Source organism: Cololabis saira, chromosome 2 (genome assembly GCF_033807715.1).
Source record: "Cololabis saira isolate AMF1-May2022 chromosome 2, fColSai1.1, whole genome shotgun sequence".
In the NCBI taxonomy this organism is placed as follows: Eukaryota; Metazoa; Chordata; class Actinopteri; order Beloniformes; family Belonidae; genus Cololabis; species Cololabis saira.
Window position 1 is genome coordinate 22,484,072 of NC_084588.1, and position 20,092 is coordinate 22,504,163.

Genomic DNA, 20,092 nt, shown 5'->3' on the forward strand with positions numbered 1-20,092 from the left:
GAGTCACAAGCTATGCTCTCGTGTGATATCCTTTATTCCTTTGAGACAGGGTTTATGGAACCAGGAAGTGTACCACATTGGCTGACAGGATGTTGGATGGTGTTTTGTTGGAGTGTAAGTTATGCTTTTAGGGGTTGCAGTTCCAAAAATAGGTTTCCAAGCATATTACTGTGCAAGGCATCTACTCAAAAAGGACAAGCACTGACAGTGTTTTGAATCTTCATAACCCAGTGGTGCTATATTTAAATGAAAAAAATCATGAAATTCACCTAGTCAGCAGCGGAAAAAAGAACTTCCTCTTTAAACCACCCACGCCGCTTTCAGCCGTGTTGTGACTTGTTTGTGTGTCGTTAGAGGTTTTTGTTTTTTTCCAGAACAATTGCATTTAAACGCTCTCAGCTCCAGAGGATCGAAGCTAGTTACACAGTAGAAAAACTGTGTAAAAAGCAAAACAAAAAAAAAATCCTCTTCAAAATTAAAAGTAGACTGTGGCAAAGAAACTGTGTGTCAGGTGCTTGCATGCTATTGTTACTTTCATCATTGCTGTGTGTAGTCACGTGCAGCTGTTTGCTCTCCATTTAGTTCACTGTGTTGTGTGTTAGTGGAGTTACAGCAGTGTGGAGTTTCATTTCAGTGTGAGTTTCTCTGTGATTTATTCGTAACATCTGTCTTCAGCAGGTGTGAGGAACCACAAGGTCCTCTCTGAGCCTGTGATGTAGTGATCATTGGAGGCAGTGTGTGTCTGTCTGTGTGTAAGCACACATTTGTGTAACGTGGAGAGCCCTCCTCCACTCTCTCCTTGGGATGAGTCATTTTTGAGCCCTGTGTAATCCAACCCTGTGTTTCATGTATGTGAACAGACAGACCCTGAACAGTGGTCTTGGTCCTGACTCCCTCTGGGGCAGTGAGTGGGCGAGACACAGCTATCAACAACAGGTTTGTACGCAGCTTCGGTTTCAACTTCACCGTACAAGCAATCTGCTCGTCATGACATGGGCAAAAATACACACACAAAACACAAGCAGACATTCATGTGGAGTCAGAACTATTATTCTTTGCTCTCCTTAGCTGTTCCTGAAATGATATCAGATAACAAGAAAAAGGGAGTTGATGGCAAGCTTTGTGATTGGTTCAATAAGGAAGTGTTAGAATCTAGACGGTGGACCTTTAGTTTTACGTGATACGATACATCAGCGACGCTGTGTGTAACACAGGTAACTTTTAGTGCTGATGTCTCTGTATTCAGTAATTGTGTGTTTATCTATCTATGGGGGGAATTGGCTGCGCTGGAGTAAAATCAAAGTTGGGTTTGATACTTGAATCCATGTTTGGTGAGACTTGAAATCAAATAAAAAAAAAAAAAAGCTCAATTTGTGAATATTCAACTCATCTTTTTTAAAGCCCCCTATTGCTGTTATGACAACTCTCTTTAGGTGCACAGCTGAGCCTTTAAAAGAGTTTACTCATTTGAACAGGTGGAGGATAAAAAGTGTTTGGAAGCGAGCAACAGAAAGTTGAATGGAGAGATAGCAGTGAAAGGCTCCGCGAGAAACCTGCGACCCTAAAATAAGAATAAGTGGGTATTGATGATGGATGTTTTCATTTGCAATGAGCAACCTAAGAAGATGCTGCTGTTTCTACACTTTTTCACGTTAATGCTTTAAAAGAAGCATTCAGAAGAACAGACCAAAGAATGTAAAAACAGGACGATGACATTACTTTTTAGAAAATCATTTATTCAATATTTTTCAGACCTGCTTTCAACCAGATGTTACATTAACAGCAGAGAGTGAGAAAAAGAGCAAACCATCCCAAAGTGACATTAGGCATGCCATGTGGCAAACGGTGACCACAATTTCACAAATCTTTACTGAAACACAGCTCTGTATTTGTGCAACACTTATATTTTCAGATTTTACAATTATTTGCCTACCATTAGACACATGGATAACATAACATTCTGCTCTTTTAACTTATTTACACTATATGGGGTAGTGCAGGACACTATTTATTTGATATTGTATTCATTAGTTCTTAATGGAAGATGAATGTATGAATGTCAAGAAATACTAAATACTAAATAAAGTCACAGCTTTATCGTTTGTCAAGTAACTACCACTTTATTAGAAGGCTGCTCAGATATAAATATTTTATTATTTCCATTATTGTGTGAATTTAGGGATTTGAAATAGCTACTGAAGGTAGTAACATGCTTTCCAACTGTTGGCCCCACATGTCACACTGTACGACAGCCTTCTGACCAACTTGGCTTTGACATAAGGTTTGACATGTGCAGACTGTATGATGAGGATACCTGTTGAATCATAGTTAGTTGAAAGATTAAAAAGTGGACAGAGGGTAAAAATGACCATACTGTGTACAACAATGCGTGTTTCTGTACTTGCTGGTCGGCTTCTCCCCTAAAAGTTGCAGTTTCCTCACTATTCTCTGCCATGCAGTATCCCTTGAGGTGCTATCATGGTTAGAGCTGGAGGACTGAAAGGGACACAGCTTCTGCTCAACCAGATTTGCTCCTTTATTCAAATTCAGAGTTGTTTTTTTTTTGTTTTTTTTTTTAACTTAAAGGCCCCTGTTTCACATTGCTCTCCATGACGGTCAATGTTACATTCCTGCTGGTGGGTGTGTTTGTGGAGTTACTGGAGTTGGTGCAGGCTGTAGCAGCTGTCACTCTTACAGGATGATCATCCTAAAAAAAAACAACTTGTAGTCTTTCACTATATTATTTTGGATTACTGGCTTTTAGATCCCGAAAGACATCGGGATGGTTGTCAACATTGGTCATCTTTATACCAGCAAGAATGTACCAGGCTTAAGAAATGCTGTATATCTAACAATTTGCTTCTTTGGGCACCTATGTACCTGGACTTAAAGGCTATGTACCTTCATCTGGGAAAAAAACTAAGAAATTCTCAAACAGATTCTCGTGACAAAAGGAAACCTGTAAGAATTATAAACATGCTCAGTTTTCCAAAATGTATTAGCCGAATAGTTCAGAAGGCCCAGGGCGTAATGTTACTTTGATATGGCTTGCTTTTCCTTTTCTCTCACTTGCTTTATTAATATAACATCTCTTGAAGCAAGTCTGTTAGATTTATGGAGGAAATTTTACTTATTTAAGATTAAATTCCATATGTACATGTGACTGGAAAAAAACTAAACAAAACAAAAATATAAATAATAAATATATTGGTATCCTACTTTTTTTAAGTAAATGGATCAGTTAGGCTCAAAGTTAAAATGATCAAGCCCAATTAATTATTATTTCTTATAATGTTGAATTTATTTAATAAGTGACAATAGCTTCATGCGTTTTACATATGTGCCAGCTGGCAGCACTTTGTCAAGTTACATACTGTAATTACTGCAAAGATTTACCTCCACTGTCATTTATACCTAACTAATTTTATTGATGCAATTTCCGGCTTATAAGAAAAGTAATGCACATCTGAAAACACCCTTATGGTCCAACATTTATGCCAAGTATGCAATAAAGTTTTGACTGTTGCAAGTTAGATGAAATGACATGCTTTGAAAAGAAATGTGTTAAAGTTTGTAGTCTAAATAGATCAAGAAAACACACACTTGCATCTCGGATTTAGACACTGCTTTACATTATTTGGGTGAATACAATAACATCTTAGGGCTCACACAACTAAACCTTCCTTCATTATCCCTGTTCAGCCATGTTTTCTATGCCATCTATTATGTCCAATATATTTCAAATTATTTAGCTGTTTTCTTCAAATGAATACGTGAAAATCTAAACTATAACAGTTTTAACTTTTGAAAATCTATATACTATATGTTTACATTCAGCAGTGTATCAGCCCCAAACAATTTCTCAGATGTCTCCTGTATTTCATCATTGCATGACTTTTCATCCATCAATAACACCTGTAGTGAACATCAATGTTACTCTATGAAAACCTTAGTCAATAGACCGACATGTAGAAGTCAGCCATGAACAAATAATGAGTGTTTATCAACATATTACATGAGCTCTGAGTTAGGGTGCATGATAGTTGTAGATGCATACAGATGAAATTAAGAGATTGTTGAAGATTTCTTCTTGATCCTGTTTTCTTGCCCTCATCTCTATTTGGAGCAGAACCGAGTGATGGAGTGAATACCAAGCTTTATTTGTCTGGAATAATTGGCTTGGTTCATCAGTAAAGGTTAAAGTAACTGTCACAATCACTTTACAGTAACATCGCTATCATATTTTATAACAAAACCTATGCAAATACAGCATTTCCTTTCCTCTGCACTTGAGCTGTATTTTGTGATTCTTGTGTAGTATGGATGTTAATCAGTTGTATGTGTTTGTTTGTGTGTGTCAGTGTTTGTACGTGCGTGGGCTTGAACATGAATGTGTGTGGGTAAGTTTTATATTAGTTCAAAGATATCCCTAGGGTTTTTTCCTTCTTTTCTCATTATAAATGCTAATGTCACATTAATGAAATCGGCTTAGTTTAAGGTTTATAGCGTAGCCTACACTGAGAGATTTGGGATTGACACTTTCCACATATTTCAAGTTGAATCACTTCTTTCCCTGTAGGCATACTAATTTGATTTCTCTAAAATGTATCAGTCCAAAGCAAAAATCTGGAGGTGAAGTTTAGAATATGGTTGCCAAGCTTTTGCCAGTGTTGTAAATCGCTGGGCCACATGCAGCTACTCAGCATCTGAAGACAAGTTTTAGCTTAGCTACACCAGTAATGGCTTAAATAAGGGTTTGGCTAATGTAAACATTGTGTTAATGTGCTAGTAGCCATTTGTTGAATCTCTAGCTGTTAATCATTGCACAGCAGAGAGCCTGTCAGGCACAACAACATACCAGAGAGTTAATCATAGTTATAGATCCCAGGTTTATGCAGAGGACATATTTAACAGCTGGGTTTTTAATCATTTGGCCTTTCCACTGAGCACGTTCAGTAATATCAGCAACCATGATTCCAAAGGTCAAATAAAGATGTGGGTAAACAACTGCTTTCAAATATACACATCCAAGCATTGTTTTTCAAGAGAAAAATGAAGGTTCTTGGGCATTTACTCAACTTCTGATTGTATCATTTTAATGTGATATTGTTATAAAGCCTGCAATTGAAAGTAAGTTGTATTGTCAACAGTTATTTCTTCCACTTCTACCCTTAAACCATCAATTTCAGCTTTTTGTCCCCCGCATGTATGAAACAAAGCGTTTATTTTAATCATTGCACTCCTGTTTTACTTCTGCCTCAGTTTTACTTTTCTTTTTTTTTTTAATACAAAAGCTTGTACTGAGTAAGAAAGCGATATTGGTCTTTGTAATTAAAAGCCAATTTTGTAAAATTGATTAGATTATGCTAATGAAAAAGATAACATCTTTAAAGCAGTGTGAGGAAAGGAAATAGAGGGTGTGTGAGGAGTGGAAAGGAGTGACAGTCCAGCCGCCATTACAAGCTGCTGATTTCTGCAGAGTGCTTCATAAAATGTCAGTGCGCTTCTCCCTGAGCAAGACACTGAAAAATGGCAGCGCTGTGATGTGCTGGCACCTCACCTGCTGCACTCTGTGAGTGTGTGTGTGTTTGTGCTGGAGAGAGCGTGAGAGAGTGTGACTGTGGGTTCATTTGCGCAAGTGTGTGCTTGCCAGTGTGTCCATGCCTGTGTGTGCGTTTTTACATCTGCGCGCGCGCGCGTGTGTGTGTGTGTGCACACGCACATGCGTGTGTCCATGCTGGCCTCCCTCCCAAGTTGCAGTGAAGCAGAACAGAGTGGCTGACTGCCTGCTGCTTTGCCTCCATCTCTGTCAATACAACACCATTCTCCTCCAGCCGGTCATTTTCACATGTTTAACATTAAGTAGCACACCCGTTTGAACAGATGAATACAAGAGATTGACATATTTAGTTTTATCCTAACGGATTTACTCTTATCAAAGATTATGTTGACAGCCTGTTGTTCAGAAACTACTAAATATCTTTTCAGGCCTTCACCTGAACTCCCCTTTTGAACACAACACACAATCACATATTTTCTGTTTCACTACTTCATATTAAATGCATGTTTAATTACATTTAGTATTCATGTGTTTGTTTTGAGCAGGAACATGGGGGTCCTTTTTTAATGAAGTCATTACATGCAGTTATTATTAATGTTGATTTCAACAAAGCATGTAATAATGCAGTGAAAGTAGTAGAGGCAGAATAGACTGAGCAGGAGAAAGGTGTCAAGGTGGGGGATGTAAGAGAGATAAAACACATGTGAGGAGCCTATTTATTTAGCAGTGTTAATAGTTTAGCGAGCTGCTAATTGTGTTGCATGGGTAGCGAACACAGCATTCAACACACATCATAAGCCACTTATACTACGAGCCATCACAATGCTGCGTTTTGTGTGTGTTTAATTAAGTAGGAGAAACTAACTTGTTCCTTCAGCTATATACACTACTTGAGGATTTGAGTTTATTTTTGTTTGGTTTTGAATATTGGATGAATGTGTGTGTTATTTCAGTGACTTGTCAAAAAGTCTGTGGTCTCGACTCTGTGTAAGTCTGCTGGATGGCTTACCCTTCTGCTTTCTGTGCCTAAAAGAAATCTTGCTTTTGATAGGAAACAATAACTTCTGAGTTAAAAAAGTAAAAAAAAAAAAAAAAAAATGTATTCTGCCTTGGGTCTTTGTGATGACTGATTAATTGTAAAGAGTACATACAGAACATTTGCTGTCTTAAGCACCCTTCAGTCACTTAACACTTTCTATTAATCTGACAGATTTTAAACATTTTGGTGTTGTGTCTGAATGAGGATCCTGGCACTTTTTTGCAACAGGTTGCAATTGCAATGTTACTTGGCCAGCACAAATTTTAACTGTGTGCAGTCATATTCACTGACAGATACATAGCAAAATAGGGTCTAATTCAGCCAGTGACCTGCTTGTTCGAGGAATCAGACGCAATTTGTTAATGAATACATCCAATTCAATAGTTTTCCTTTCCTTTATTTGATGAGGCGAGTGTTTTTCATAGCCAAATGATGAATGGTTGTTGCATATGCATTTTTCTTTAGAGGACTCACATGAATACAGTGTGTTAAGAATCAATAATGGTTGAGCATAATATTTGAAATTGTGGCGAAGGTCAATCACAAGATCAGTCAGGTGATTTGACTGGGCAGCACCTGCTGCACTCCTTAAAAAATCAGTTTCTCAGCTTTCCACTGCAAGCGAGCAAAGTGAAGCAACAAATCCAGAATTTAGTTAGGTACTGCATCATACTGCATCATTCCTATGGATTAAAGATACATGAAGAGACAAGATACATGACTACTAAAACTTATTTGAGAATCCTGCCTTAGAGCTTTAACATGTATTTGTGCTTTGCAAATGCCCATCCATACATTATAACATGTTCCGGCTACACTGGACAAGATTGTCCAGTGTAACTATTGCTTTCAATATATGCTGTTTTGTTTTGTCTTTTAATTGTTTTGGGGGCTTTGTCCTCTTTGTGATTAAATTGGTTGTTGTCGGTCCTATCGCAAATCAAGTTAACGTGTAAGCAGTCAGCATTGCACCTACGTATACTATTGTCTCTGACAACCAAGTTACGAAAACAAAAGGAAAAAAAAATATCCCTGTACATGGTGGGATTGAGCAAATGGAAACCTGCGTACCACCACATCTGAGCCCTCAGATAGTGTGACATGTTTTCCAGAACACGGGGAATAGGAAATATCACATGTGCACCACTGGCATCTCCATCATCATGGTGGAGATGTCTGAATGAAACCTTTTTGAACATTCATGTAAATATGACAAGTGTGTGAATGAATGGATGTTGGCTCTAACAAATTGAAGGAACCATTTTTATTCTCCATTTCACATCTGGAAAGGGCATGCCAGAAGTTCTTGCATGTTTGCTCCGCAGCTACACCAGGATAAGTTCTAGGCTCAGTTCTAGGCCCAGCTACAGTGTCACGTCATCCTTAGCATTGCGCCAGCCAGGACAACTTTGGATTAAACCATCCCTTTAACTCTTACCGAAGTCAATTATTTAAAAAAAAAAAACTTTATCAAAGTGATTACAGTTAAACCTTAATCAGATTGACTAATCCATAATTACAGTCACTGCTTCTTGCAACGCAAGAAAGATTTTTTAATTTTCTTTTTTTTTATAAACAAGCTTTATCTTCTGTGGGTACCATGGCTCACCCTAAAAGAGATTTTAGTGAAACTTCATTCTTTAAGGTGGCTGTCATGGTGAATTAAACTTAACTTATTCCTTCTTTTAAAAATTTAAGGATTTTATGGATGCCTTAGTCGTTCTGACCAATAAAAGGGTAAAGCCACTGAAGCTCCATATGTAAAGCAGTAAAAATCTGAGTTTGTGACTGTACATGAAATGTCCATTCTGTTACAACAGCACATTTACTACAGCAGTGAAATAAAATAAGGCTTTTAGCAAGCATACATGGTTAAACTATTTCTGCCATGCCAGTACTTATGTAAGTGTTGTCACATTTGACCACAGACACTGAATTCAGTTCAGTTCATTTATATAAAATAGCACCAGTTCACAACAAAGGTCTTCTCAGGCCACTTAAAAGACAAGTATACCATGAGTGATTTTAACTACAGTCAGTTAATTCAAGTTAGATTTAAATGAAATCCATCTGGTTATAATACATTTCATTAGAATTTAGTACAGTTCTTAAAATGTTATTCATATAATACCCATTTTTAAAAAACACTGCATCTAAGGAGACCAGCAGTTTGCATAGAATCTCAAATTTGATTCAGGCCTTCAAATCACTTATCTCTTACATGTAAAGTTTCAGTGGAATAGAACACTAAACAGTTTTGTCTAATGGACATGGGCAGAAGGGGCTCCAGCATTTGCTCAAGCAAGGTTTGCAGCTCTCTGACTATTCCATTGTTCTGTCATTGTCAGTTTGTTTTGCTATTTGACATGCATGTCATTTGCATTATGCATATCTGGAGTGCTGCACTCATTCACCCCCCACACTCCCTCCTCAGACTCTTTCTTTCCTTTTTCCTTGATATTCCACTGATAACTGATATTTTTAATTATTCAGGATCAGGATTTTGCATGAATTCAGCAATGTTTTGGGGTGTTTTAAAAAAAAAAGAGGAACGTCTAAGATTTTTACCGCAAAATTGAATACAAAATATTTTTTCAACATAGAAGATGTATAATTATACAGAGGATTGATACTTACACTTATATGTATATATAAGTGTGTGTTATCTCCTTTGTTGTAATAATAACAAATAATAGTGACCTTTAATGATTATTAGACCCTTTTTTTATATAATCATGGCTCAATCTATGGCTTATTTTGTATTGTAATTTGTCTCCAGTGCAGTTACTATAGGGGGAAAAAATCTACTTAATACTTCGTCACAGGTATTTGAAAACATCAATCAACAAAAGGTCTGTCAGCACTGATAAGTGTCTGCACCTTTTTGTATTTAACCAGCCTCACAAAACAGTCAGCAGCTCATACCGTTCACTCAAAATGGCTTTTAATAATCCTGATAAATTTACCAACTTCTAAATCAGTTACATGCTTTATAAGGCTGTTTATACGTGGGTGTGATCGTAATGAACATCAGTGACATCACATTTTGAGAAGAAAACATTATTTAAAAAAGATATAAAGTTCTGTATTTGACAACATTTGTTTGAGCAACTGAACTGAATTCCAGCTCAGAAACTGGGGGCTATCAAGGTTAACACATAGGTAGGATGGAGAAAGTAGAAGGAAGAAGGGTACTCCAAGTTCCCGGCTGTCATTAAATGCATCATAAATTGAACATCAGCGGTTCTTGTAATGCAAAATAAATGGGTGAAAGAGTACCCTTAAGAACAGGGCAGTGCTGACAAAAGAACAACAGTAAAGCCCAGGGTGAGCTTGGTTTGCCGTGTGCTACTGAAAGTTCTCAGACTTGACACCCTATTCTCATTTAAATAGTATAACATGCCTCAACGGTTATAGAGTGTAATTTGTGTCCAAATCTACTTTTGCACGGTTGTGCAAAGAGCTGTACTACTGATGTCTATTCCGTTCAACTCCTCTCTCCACAAATGGCTAATTTCACCTCCTAAGACCAGCTGCTGTGGACAGAGGTGTAAGGAGGTGGCTGGAAAAAGCTGTTGTACTTTCTGCCTGTAGTATTTTGACTTAAGAATGTCACAGAGACGGGGAGGGGGGACTGGCGGATGGGACTTGTTTGGGACGGCTATGTTTTAATAAGTCAGCGGACCCATCCCCAACCTGAATAGCTGCTCTACAGCCCAGAGGTGAATCAACCCCGCCCGTAGGGGAGGGATCTGGTTCACAAAGGAGCCGACTTCCATCGGAAGTTTGAAATTGAGAACTTATAATAAAAAGAAAAGAGGAAAATGTGAGAATATGTGAACTGCCGGTCGGGAACTTGGACACACTTTCTCATTCAAGTCAATGGGGGGAGTGTGTCCGGGCTCCTGACTGGCAGGAAACATACCAAACTAAAAAGCAAATTAAAGGGAAAAGGAAACAAAAAAAAAGCACAAACAAATGAATGTATGTAACTCCGGTCTGGCTCTGCCGTCCGAACCGGTCCCGCCCTGGCGCGCTACCACCCCCCCATATCCTTTTCAATCTCATTTCTTCCTGTGTTAATGACTCCCCCTTTTAAACCCCTTTTTAAAATTGTATTTATCCTATTTATTTATTTAGCTTCATTTTTTTTTTGGCTGTCTCTCTCCTAAAATAACCACCATTCTAGAAGACCATCATACTCATACACACCGCACACATACATACAGAAACCGGTCACACACGCACATACACGGCCACATAGAAGAAATCTGAGCAAAAACATTGACTTTGTTGTTTTGTACTGTTTTGTTTGTCTGTTTATGTTTGTTTTCTAGTGTCTCCCCTTGTCCTGTACCTGTATGCGTTTTTGTTTTGCGCATTTGTATTGTTACCTGTTTTGCATTAAATAAAAAAAAAAGAACGTCACAGAGACCTGGTTGAGACCTCAAGGAATTGTGCCAACATATTCAATTCAATTCAATTCAATTTTATTTATATAGCATCTAATACAAAATAAGTTGTCTCTAGGTGCTTTCCAGAGACCCAGAACATGACCCCTGGGCAATTATTACATAAACATAACATAGAGTATACAAGCATAATGTCAACTTAGGATATTGGGGAATTACAGAATTACAGCTACTTTGTTTGCTGTGTTTTGTGAACTGTGTACTTGGTGTGTCAGCACAATATTTAATGCCTCTAGATACTTTCCTTTGTGAATTAAAAATGTCTCTGTTTGTACTGAGTTAAGGACAGTAAGGTCCTGTTGGTTATATTGAACTAAGCAAATGTAATGGAACATTCCAAAAGTTAAAACAACCCAAGCTCTATTATTGGATTGTAAGGAGTGTATACTTTGGTAAAGGGCCAAAACAATGTGAACCAAAGCAGTTTTTGGTTAGAACTGGATATGCTTTTGCAGCAAAATGATAATGCTAGCACAAGGGGCAGTGGAGCAATGTCAAAATAAATTGCTATGTGAAGTCTTTGACAAAACTCAGAAATGTCATTTCACCTAAGTGATAGTTGGATAGGATCCCTACAGACAAATTTTTGGGCACTGTTGGCTTTTATTAGACAGTGAGCAAACAAGAAAGCCGGGCGGTAGAGAGGGGAGTAACACGCAGCAAAAGACAGGTCAGGACTCACTCAAACTTGGGTCAGCTGCAATAAGAACCTACGCCTCTGTATGTGGGGTGCTTGGTCAACCAAGGTAATTTTAACTGTGTATGTGTATAAAAAGTGTATAAAACAGACTGTTTTTACAGGGATCTCAGTTTGGTCTCTGAGCTCTGCTTCGTACTCACCAATTTGTCATAAATTTGTCATTTGTAAGTGCTGATGTTGTTCTATGGAAGCCCAGGGCATGAACTCTCCTCCTTTTTTGATCTGTTGACAGTACATTGTCAACAGACATTGTGACATTGGTAGTACAGACTTATGAAAAGCTGTCAGTAAATGAATGAAGATGCCTATACAAACAATCCTTTTTTCACACCGTTTTTGCTCATACAAAGTTTAAATTACTTCTGCTTGCCTTTGGTGACCCTTCCTATTATCACTTAGATTTATGAGTCTTGTCAGAGGCTTAAAAGAGCTATATTTTTTCCACACATTTCTTCATTTCCCCTTGTACAACATTAATTGCCATTTTACTGCAAATACTTATTCCATTCTGACTCGAAACTGTGTGGATTCAAGTTGTTTTGGTCCTTAATGAAAGTTTACATTCCCTATCATCTACTAATAGATCTGGGGTTGTTTTAACTCCAGAAGATTCCCTTAAAATGGCAATAGTCTGTAATCTAAATGGTAATTTACCTTAAGAGGTAATGGCTTGCCACTCACCTCCACTGCAAAATGTTCATGTTCATTGGATGTACTATTCTCTGAGGTGTTGATCTTGTTTTATTCTGCATTTCCAAACTGCTCTGGAGTCATTACAGATCCTTGTAGACATATGCAGCCTATGGTGAGCAGATCTGGTTCAGTTTGCAGGAAAATAAACATAATGAGCATTGAGACTGGCAGATGAGTGTGAGTGGCTAGCAAAGGGAGAAGGGCAGATTCATCAGGGATGATTGCCTGATGCACACTTCTGGTTTTTTGATGTGAAGACCCTGCTACGTTACCATGGGAAGAATAATTAGCTTTGGCTGGATGCAGATGCGAATGAGCAGAAGAGATGGGAATTTTCTTATTGAGCTTACTTTATGATTCTTAGAATAGTGCTTATGGATGGACTTTTGTGCGCACACACGTTTTCTATCACAAACACATTCACAAAGCCACACATTTACTCTCAGCTCATTTGCTTCTATTTATGGCCAGGAAATAGGAATAGTGTAATGTCTGGTTGAGCTGAGTAACACTATTCTGTCACACATAGGTTTGACATCAAACACAAGTGACAAGCCTATCCTATTCCTCTGCACCGAGTCATCACCATGTCCCAAAATCACATTATTGTCACTGGGAACCCAGCGGAGACGAATGGTGAGTAGGGGTGTTGATTCCAGCCTTTGGCATCTACAGTATGCTTGAAAAGGCAAATAAAGCCATTTGGCAAGAGCTGATATCTTGTCATTTCAAAAATATACAAAATGCATTTGGCAAGTCTTCTGGTTTCATGTTTCATCTAAAGCTTCTTACAGCTACATTTTTTTGCATGTGTGCTTGGTATGCAATCCAGCCCAGTAAATAGGACTCAGGCTGGAAACTTTTCAGTAGTAACGCTGCATGACCATTTGTTGCACACAGGACCATATCATTACCTTTTCACCCTGGCAGGCAGTAAGCAGCTCTAGCCTGGTAAGCTCCAGTGTTACATGGAGGCAGGCAGGCAGGCAGGCAGTGGTGTGGATGTAAGAAGACCTGTGGGCAGCACCACTGCCAAGGGTAGCTGAGGCAGGCTGAGAACTGGTGCCCATCCCCTACATGCCCTGCTCTGCCATCTGTCACCGGGCAGGAGCATTGTCGAGGGAGGAGTCCGAGTCTGTCTAGTTGTTGTCATCTTCACAGGCCACGGTGGGGCAAGCTGCCTCTTTTGTACTCCTTTCAGGCTCTGGCACAATTCACTGTGCCCTCATAAAGCTATTATGCCATTTTCCAAATATTTTGTTTAAATAATTTTAAGTTTTTTAGAATGCTGGAAATGTTCATTTGAACATTTTAATTAGGCCATGGAGTTTTGTGTGATGTAACGCCACGAACAAAACCAAGTTATCTCAGTTAAGTGATTGATGTCATGAAACCAGTGGTGTAGCATAATATTGCATATTGTTTTTATATTTCAGTTTTACTTCATTTGATGTTTGACAGTGGACAGAGCTTTCTCTCTTTACATTTTCGCCAAAGCATCTGGTTATGTCATTTCCTGGCTGATGGTGTTCATGCAGAGAGATTGTGTGTGAGGGAAGAAGAAAAGTGGCCAAACAAGCTTGTTCTCTGATTTAAGCAAGATTAACTTACCTAATAAGTTGGGGGGGTTGAGGTATTTTTTTTGTTTTTTTTTTAACGATCAGACATCTATATAGTCATGTCATGTTTATAAGACATACAAACAGAAGGGGAGATAAAGGTTCAGAGTACACCTAAGCTACAGCTATAAATGGTCAGAAATAAGCGAAGCTGATGCTGATTCAGAGTGATGTGATAATGATTTCACTTTCGCAAGTGCAACAGAAAGTACCTCTAGGTGTGTGTGTGTGCATGTGTGTGTGTGTATTTGCGCACATTTTCCATTTTTATGATGTTGAGCAATTCATGAGAATGACTGATGTCACCTAGAAACCAGATGTGCATCTTGATATTATACTGGCATATCATCATCTATTCTCAGAAAGTACTTCTTTTCTTTTCTTTTTTTTCCCAGGAAATGGTAATGCAGAAAAGGCCGATTAAAAGTCGCAAATACTCTGAAACACTACTGCTGGTTACTCACTGCAATGTTTTTTTTTTAAATTATTATTAACCCTCGTCCTGAAACATTCACTATGTTTACCTGATATTCATCTTGTTAGCTGTTCAGGCAGGATACATTTAAGAAAATAAAATAAAAACAAGGACTGTGCTTGACACAGTTGTGGATAACAATAAAAGGCAGGGAGTAAGAGATCCAGAGGAGAGAGTGAATGTTGCAGAGGCAGTGATGATATAGTCTTTGTCGTCTGCAGTTAGGAGAAAAAAAGAGAGAGCTGGGAGCCACCGTGTGTCTTTGAATGGGGTCACGGCATCATGGGGAATAATGCATTTCCCTTCTCTTGCGCCAGGCGCTCCTTCCATTACGGCTGGAGAAGAGACATTGTGTCCACACTCTGATTACCACTGATCCATGCTGATGACTCTGTTGGCGGATTATCTCAGTTAGTATCAGCCATCTGTTACCGTGTGTGTGTGTGCGTGTGTGTGTGTGTGTGTGTGTTGAAGGGGTGAGGAAAAAAGCGGTAGGATTGAGACACGCAGGAGATTGTATAGTTTGAGGCTGTGACACACGCAAACATAGAAATGCAGTGAAACACTTCCACAGACACATTTGTTCGCAGTCTTTTGTGAAACAATTGCATGTGTAACCAACCACAGTTACATACACGCAACCCAGGCGCGCAACTAAAAAAGTGCATGGTGTAAGGCCGCATTCCATACCACCACTAAATGCACATGCGGCAGCTCCCCTTTATGTCACTGTGCCCTCTTTTCATATGATACTGACAAGTGAAGACTCCTATATGAAGGCCACATGCAATCATAAAACCACAGAGCTGTTTATAGCTACACTATCTCCTGAAGGGACGTTGCATCTCGCCACTATTAGGTGCATGCTTTGACAGCTGGGTTCTGTGTTGTATTTGTGGACGTGACTGTGAATCAGGCGCTGGAACACATCTTATAAATCATAGTTCAGCCATTAGCATAAATTCTCCCTCTCTTTGCATCTGCGAGACCTGCTGTTTCTGGTTGCAGTGCTCTGCGTTGATTGGAAGGTGTTGTTCAAGTCAAATTGATTTAGCCGTTCATGGAGATTATAATGCCTGTCTTATACTGCCACTGTTGTGTGCCGTTAATTACCTATAAAATCAAGCTAATTCTGATGCTAAATCCATTTTAATTTCTCATAATTAAGTCAGGATTGGATCCTTAAATACCTTTGCGCTCCATTATTGTTGCAATCATTGTTGTGGCTGTGCATTTGGTGGTACATTGCTGAACTCAATCTTATTATTGTTATTAGATTTAATTGCTCTAAGTGATCAGTTTGTAGTTGGAGGAAGATGGACTTGCCTCACAGTCATTTTCTTTTCCCAGTGTTGTCCCTCCGCTTTCTCTCTCCATCTCTCATCCCAGAAAGAGGCCCTTTGAGAGATAGTAAGAGATGAGAGAAGATGAGGGGGAGGGTAATTCTGCTTTATACCTCTACAAAGGAGGGATTGCTTTTTTGTTGTTTGTTAGGGGGGAAATCAATTCTGCTCACATCATCACGTTTTGACAAGGCGCAGCATTAAGTGCAGATATTGAGAAACGACAGGAATGGTGTACTCTCCGTCCTTCATCCTATCCACTCTTTTCTTTTCATCTGCCTTACCTTCCACAACAAAATCAGCGAGTATCGTCTTCCGTATATGATCCTTCTATCTCAGTCACCATGTCTCTTTCTCTACCTCTCTTTTCCTGTTTTTCCTTCCCTCTGAAAAGGTAGGGCATGATCCACTTCAGTTACCAGCTGAGACCACGTAAGCTTGCTCGTCCTCCGAGACACAAGCCTTTTGTTTTCATGTGCATTATGATAATTATGAAAGGGCCACAGCTCCTCCATTTTCACCGTGCTTGTAATGATACTTGCTTTTTTTCTGTCAGGAGTATCTGCAGAAAAATCCATTCTTTGAAATTTTGTAGAAGGTTTTTTTTCATGTTTTTTTCTTTTCACCCAAACTTGACATTTAAAAGGTGAAAGCCAAAGTGAAAAAGCATCAAGTGTGACAGCGAATCACGCAACACAGTGTGGCTGAGGGGTAACAGGTTTTGGTGAAATGATAACAAAACTCTTCATCCTCACTCCAGAAATGTTTCCTTGTAAATAATACATAACCTCTGTTTACTTGCCGTTGAGGTTGATAATATGGTTCTTTTTGCCACATGCTGTCAACTTGCATGAGAGGCCATTAGAAAGACCTTTGACCTTGCACATAATTACAAAACAACCATCTTTTCGCTCCAGCAACGGCAGTCATGGCCGCCCAAGTCCGATGGCACACCAGCCTCCTCCCCATGGACTGCAGCAGGTTTTCTTGTCATCCGCGCCTCTCCCTCTCTCCCTCTCTTGTCAGTGTTGCTCCTGGCGAAAGGCTGATACTTGATATTCAGAGGATAGCAGCTTTTGTCTCAGAGATTTAATCAGTGGCTCTGCTCCCACTGCAGAGGGGAGAAGGAGGGAGTGAGGGTGGTGGAGGGACGGCAGGAGAGATGGAGGCAGAGACTGTTTATGTGTAATGACACAATAACAAAGCTTGCCTGTAAAACACAATCTGCAAACTGTGCTTTTGAAGGGGATTTTCAGACCGGGATTAGTGTCAGGCAGAGGGATATGGAAAAGGAGAAGAGAGAAAAGAGTCAGGTTGATGTGATAGACAGGGGAGGTGATTTTGTGTGTGTGTGTCTTTCTGCAAGCGGGGGTGTAAATGTGTTTCCATGTGTGCTTGCCCATGTGTGTGTAAACTCCTGTGTTTTGAAACAGTTTTATTTATTTGGCTCCACAAGTCGGCAGCTGTGTGGGCATTGCCACATTATGTTCAAAATTGTAAGCAAAAGGGGGGATTAAAGCCCGCAAATGTGAGTAAAATATTTGGCTGTGGAATGACCAAATGTTTCTTGCGAGGGCTAACACTGTTGGTTGGATGACGATGGCTGGTATGGTGACTGTGAGGCTGTTAATGGAAAGCTACCAGGGTGGTTAACGCAAACACACCATCTAAAAGCTTACCCATTTAGTTTTAATCCCAGCTGAAATGACTCAGAGATTTACGCTGTCTTTAAAGACCTCAAAGAGATCTTTTAATGTCAAAGTTGTTTTTTGCTATTTTTTTTTCCTTTTACTCTGGAAGTGTAAAGAGGTGTTATATTTGAAACACATGTGTGGATGAGTTGTGCTTGTCTGCCCTTGTGTGCTGGAAGGGAAGAGAGTGACAAAGAAAAAATGACAAATGTGTTATTTGTCAATTTTGTGCTTGATCTTTTTTTTTTTTTTACCTCTATTACTCCAAACATCCCGCTATAAGCTCTCAGTAAAAGTTGCTGCCCTGCCGACGAACACTTTCCTAGCACTGGCATTTTCTTACATCAAAATGTAAAGCCCTGCTTTGCTGTCTGTTATCAGAGTCCTTAAACATGTCATCCACCACCCTACCCCATATTCAATCAATAGAGGCTGGGAGCCAGTGAGCATGGTTAAATAGAAATATTGTTCAGGGGAAGTGAGATGTGAAAGGAAAAGTGTCAGGAGGTGTGTGTGTGTATATACATGTGCATGCGTGTGATTGGACATGTTGTGTAGGTGTGATGGTATACATTTGTGTGTGTGTGTGTGTTTTTGTGAGTGTACGGGTTGGTGTGCTTTGGTATTGTAACCCTGCTGATTGGATTGTGTTTGACAGATATGGAGTCTGGAGAGCGGCTGGCCTCCCCTGCGCCCACCCTGTCTGCTGCTCGCACCTCCTCCCCTGCGGCCTCTTCCTCCTCTTCGTCGTCCTCCTCTTCTTCCTCTTCGTCATCGCCTGCCCCCCACTCGAAGAGCAGCCTGGCCCCAAGCCCATCAGCACTGGGATCCACCCTCAACACCTCTGGTAAGAGACATTTGTCTCCTCTGTGTCAATCTTGTGTCTTTCAAGAAAAATACCAACACACAATAACAAAAAAGAAAAAAGTTTTTACAAAACCATAAAACGACACTAAATGTGGTCACCTTCATGTCTTGATAACATTCAGTATCCTTCTCATTTCTTTGCCATGAAAAATGAGTTTCCTTCATTATTAATTATACAGTTATTTTGCAGCCAGTGTGAATACACCTCTCTCCCAGCCACAAGGATTTTTTTTTTCTGACAGCTTGGGTTGCAATTGAAAAGCTGCTGCATTAATGAATCCCAAACAATTAGGGGGCTCTTTTGTGTGAGAAACACACACATGCTTCGCCATGTCTCCTGACAACCTTCAACTCTCTGGCTCCAGCTGCCTCAGAGTCAGGCTCAGCACGCCACCATGCATGCATAAGAGTGTGTTTGTGTGTGTGCATGTGTGTGTCTGTGAGAGAGAGGGAGAAAAAGAGAGAGACACAAGAAGGGCCTGCATGATTTAACTAGCCAGTGGCCACTCACTGTCTAGTCAGCCCTGTTTGGCATCCGGCTTCCTTTCTATGTATTGGTCAGAGCCATTAGGCAGAGAGGAGTGTATATCTTCTCCATGTACGTGTGTGAGTGTGTGTTTGTGTCTCTGAGTGTTTGTCAAAATATCCCTTACGTGAGAGAGTGAATCATTTGCTCTTTCTTTTCTCCCTCCTCATCTCCTAATGTTTTGGTGATTTTTCTCATGCAGGCCTGCCTGCACACACACGTACACACACACACACACACACACACACACACACACACACACACACACACACACACACACACACACACACACACACACACACACACACACACACACACACACACACACACACACACACACACACACACACACACACACACACACAAACTGGTACTGCAGATAGTATAATATCTTGCTTTCTTCGTGATTGTTGTGGGGGTTTTTTTTGGATCAGAAGAGTGAGATGGACAGAACAAAATAAAGCCCCTTGTGCTGTCCTTCATATTTCCAGTATTGCCCCAAAGAAAAAGCCATTAGAAGCATCTTCCTCTCATGCATTATACATTCCTCTTATCCCTTTGTATCATTACGTGTGCTCAGATTTTTCTAGATAAGCGATTTTGGACAGAGCGTCAAATGAAATGCTCAGAGGCAGAGTGTTAACTCCGAACATTTGCTGCGCTTTGTGGAAATTGAGCAAGGCAATTCTTTTTCATTTCATACATTGCCTTGTGTTGTGTGTAAACTGTAACTCAGTGATATATAAAATGTATGTGCAAGCATTCTATGAAAGTGAGGAAAAAAATAGTTAGTCAACTCCTTTCATTTCCTGACTCTAAGTATCATGTGAAGAAAAACATTGTGAAGCAGAACAACAATAATAAGTCAAGTGTACTCTGTAAGCAAGTAGCACCCTTAATTATACATTGCAGAGATACTGTCATCACAGATTCTGCAGGCACTGATTCAAGATCCTTTGCTAGTGTGCCAGTAACACTTAAGAAAATAGAATCTGAAGACACAAAAATCAGCAAAAACTGTTTGTGTGTTTGTGCATGTGTCATTGATGAGGATATCACTTGGAGAATAAAAGCTGATCGGTGCTTGTAGAACTCTTTCCTTCTGGG

The 20,092-nt window shown here is 39.6% G+C and overlaps 1 protein-coding gene across 15 annotated transcripts in view; it reads left to right on the forward strand.

The window, feature by feature from the left end:
* baz2ba (bromodomain adjacent to zinc finger domain, 2Ba) overlaps positions 1–20,092 on the forward strand; it is a 70,360-nt gene that overhangs the window by 21,956 nt on the left and 28,312 nt on the right. For all 15 annotated transcript variants that reach the window (XM_061741018.1, XM_061741062.1, XM_061741029.1 and 12 more), the window contains exon 3: positions 18,251–18,439. In XM_061741018.1, coding sequence (XP_061597002.1) covers positions 18,253–18,439 — 187 coding nt within the window. In that variant the 5' untranslated portion in view covers positions 18,251–18,252. The remainder of the gene's footprint in view (positions 1–18,250; positions 18,440–20,092) is intronic.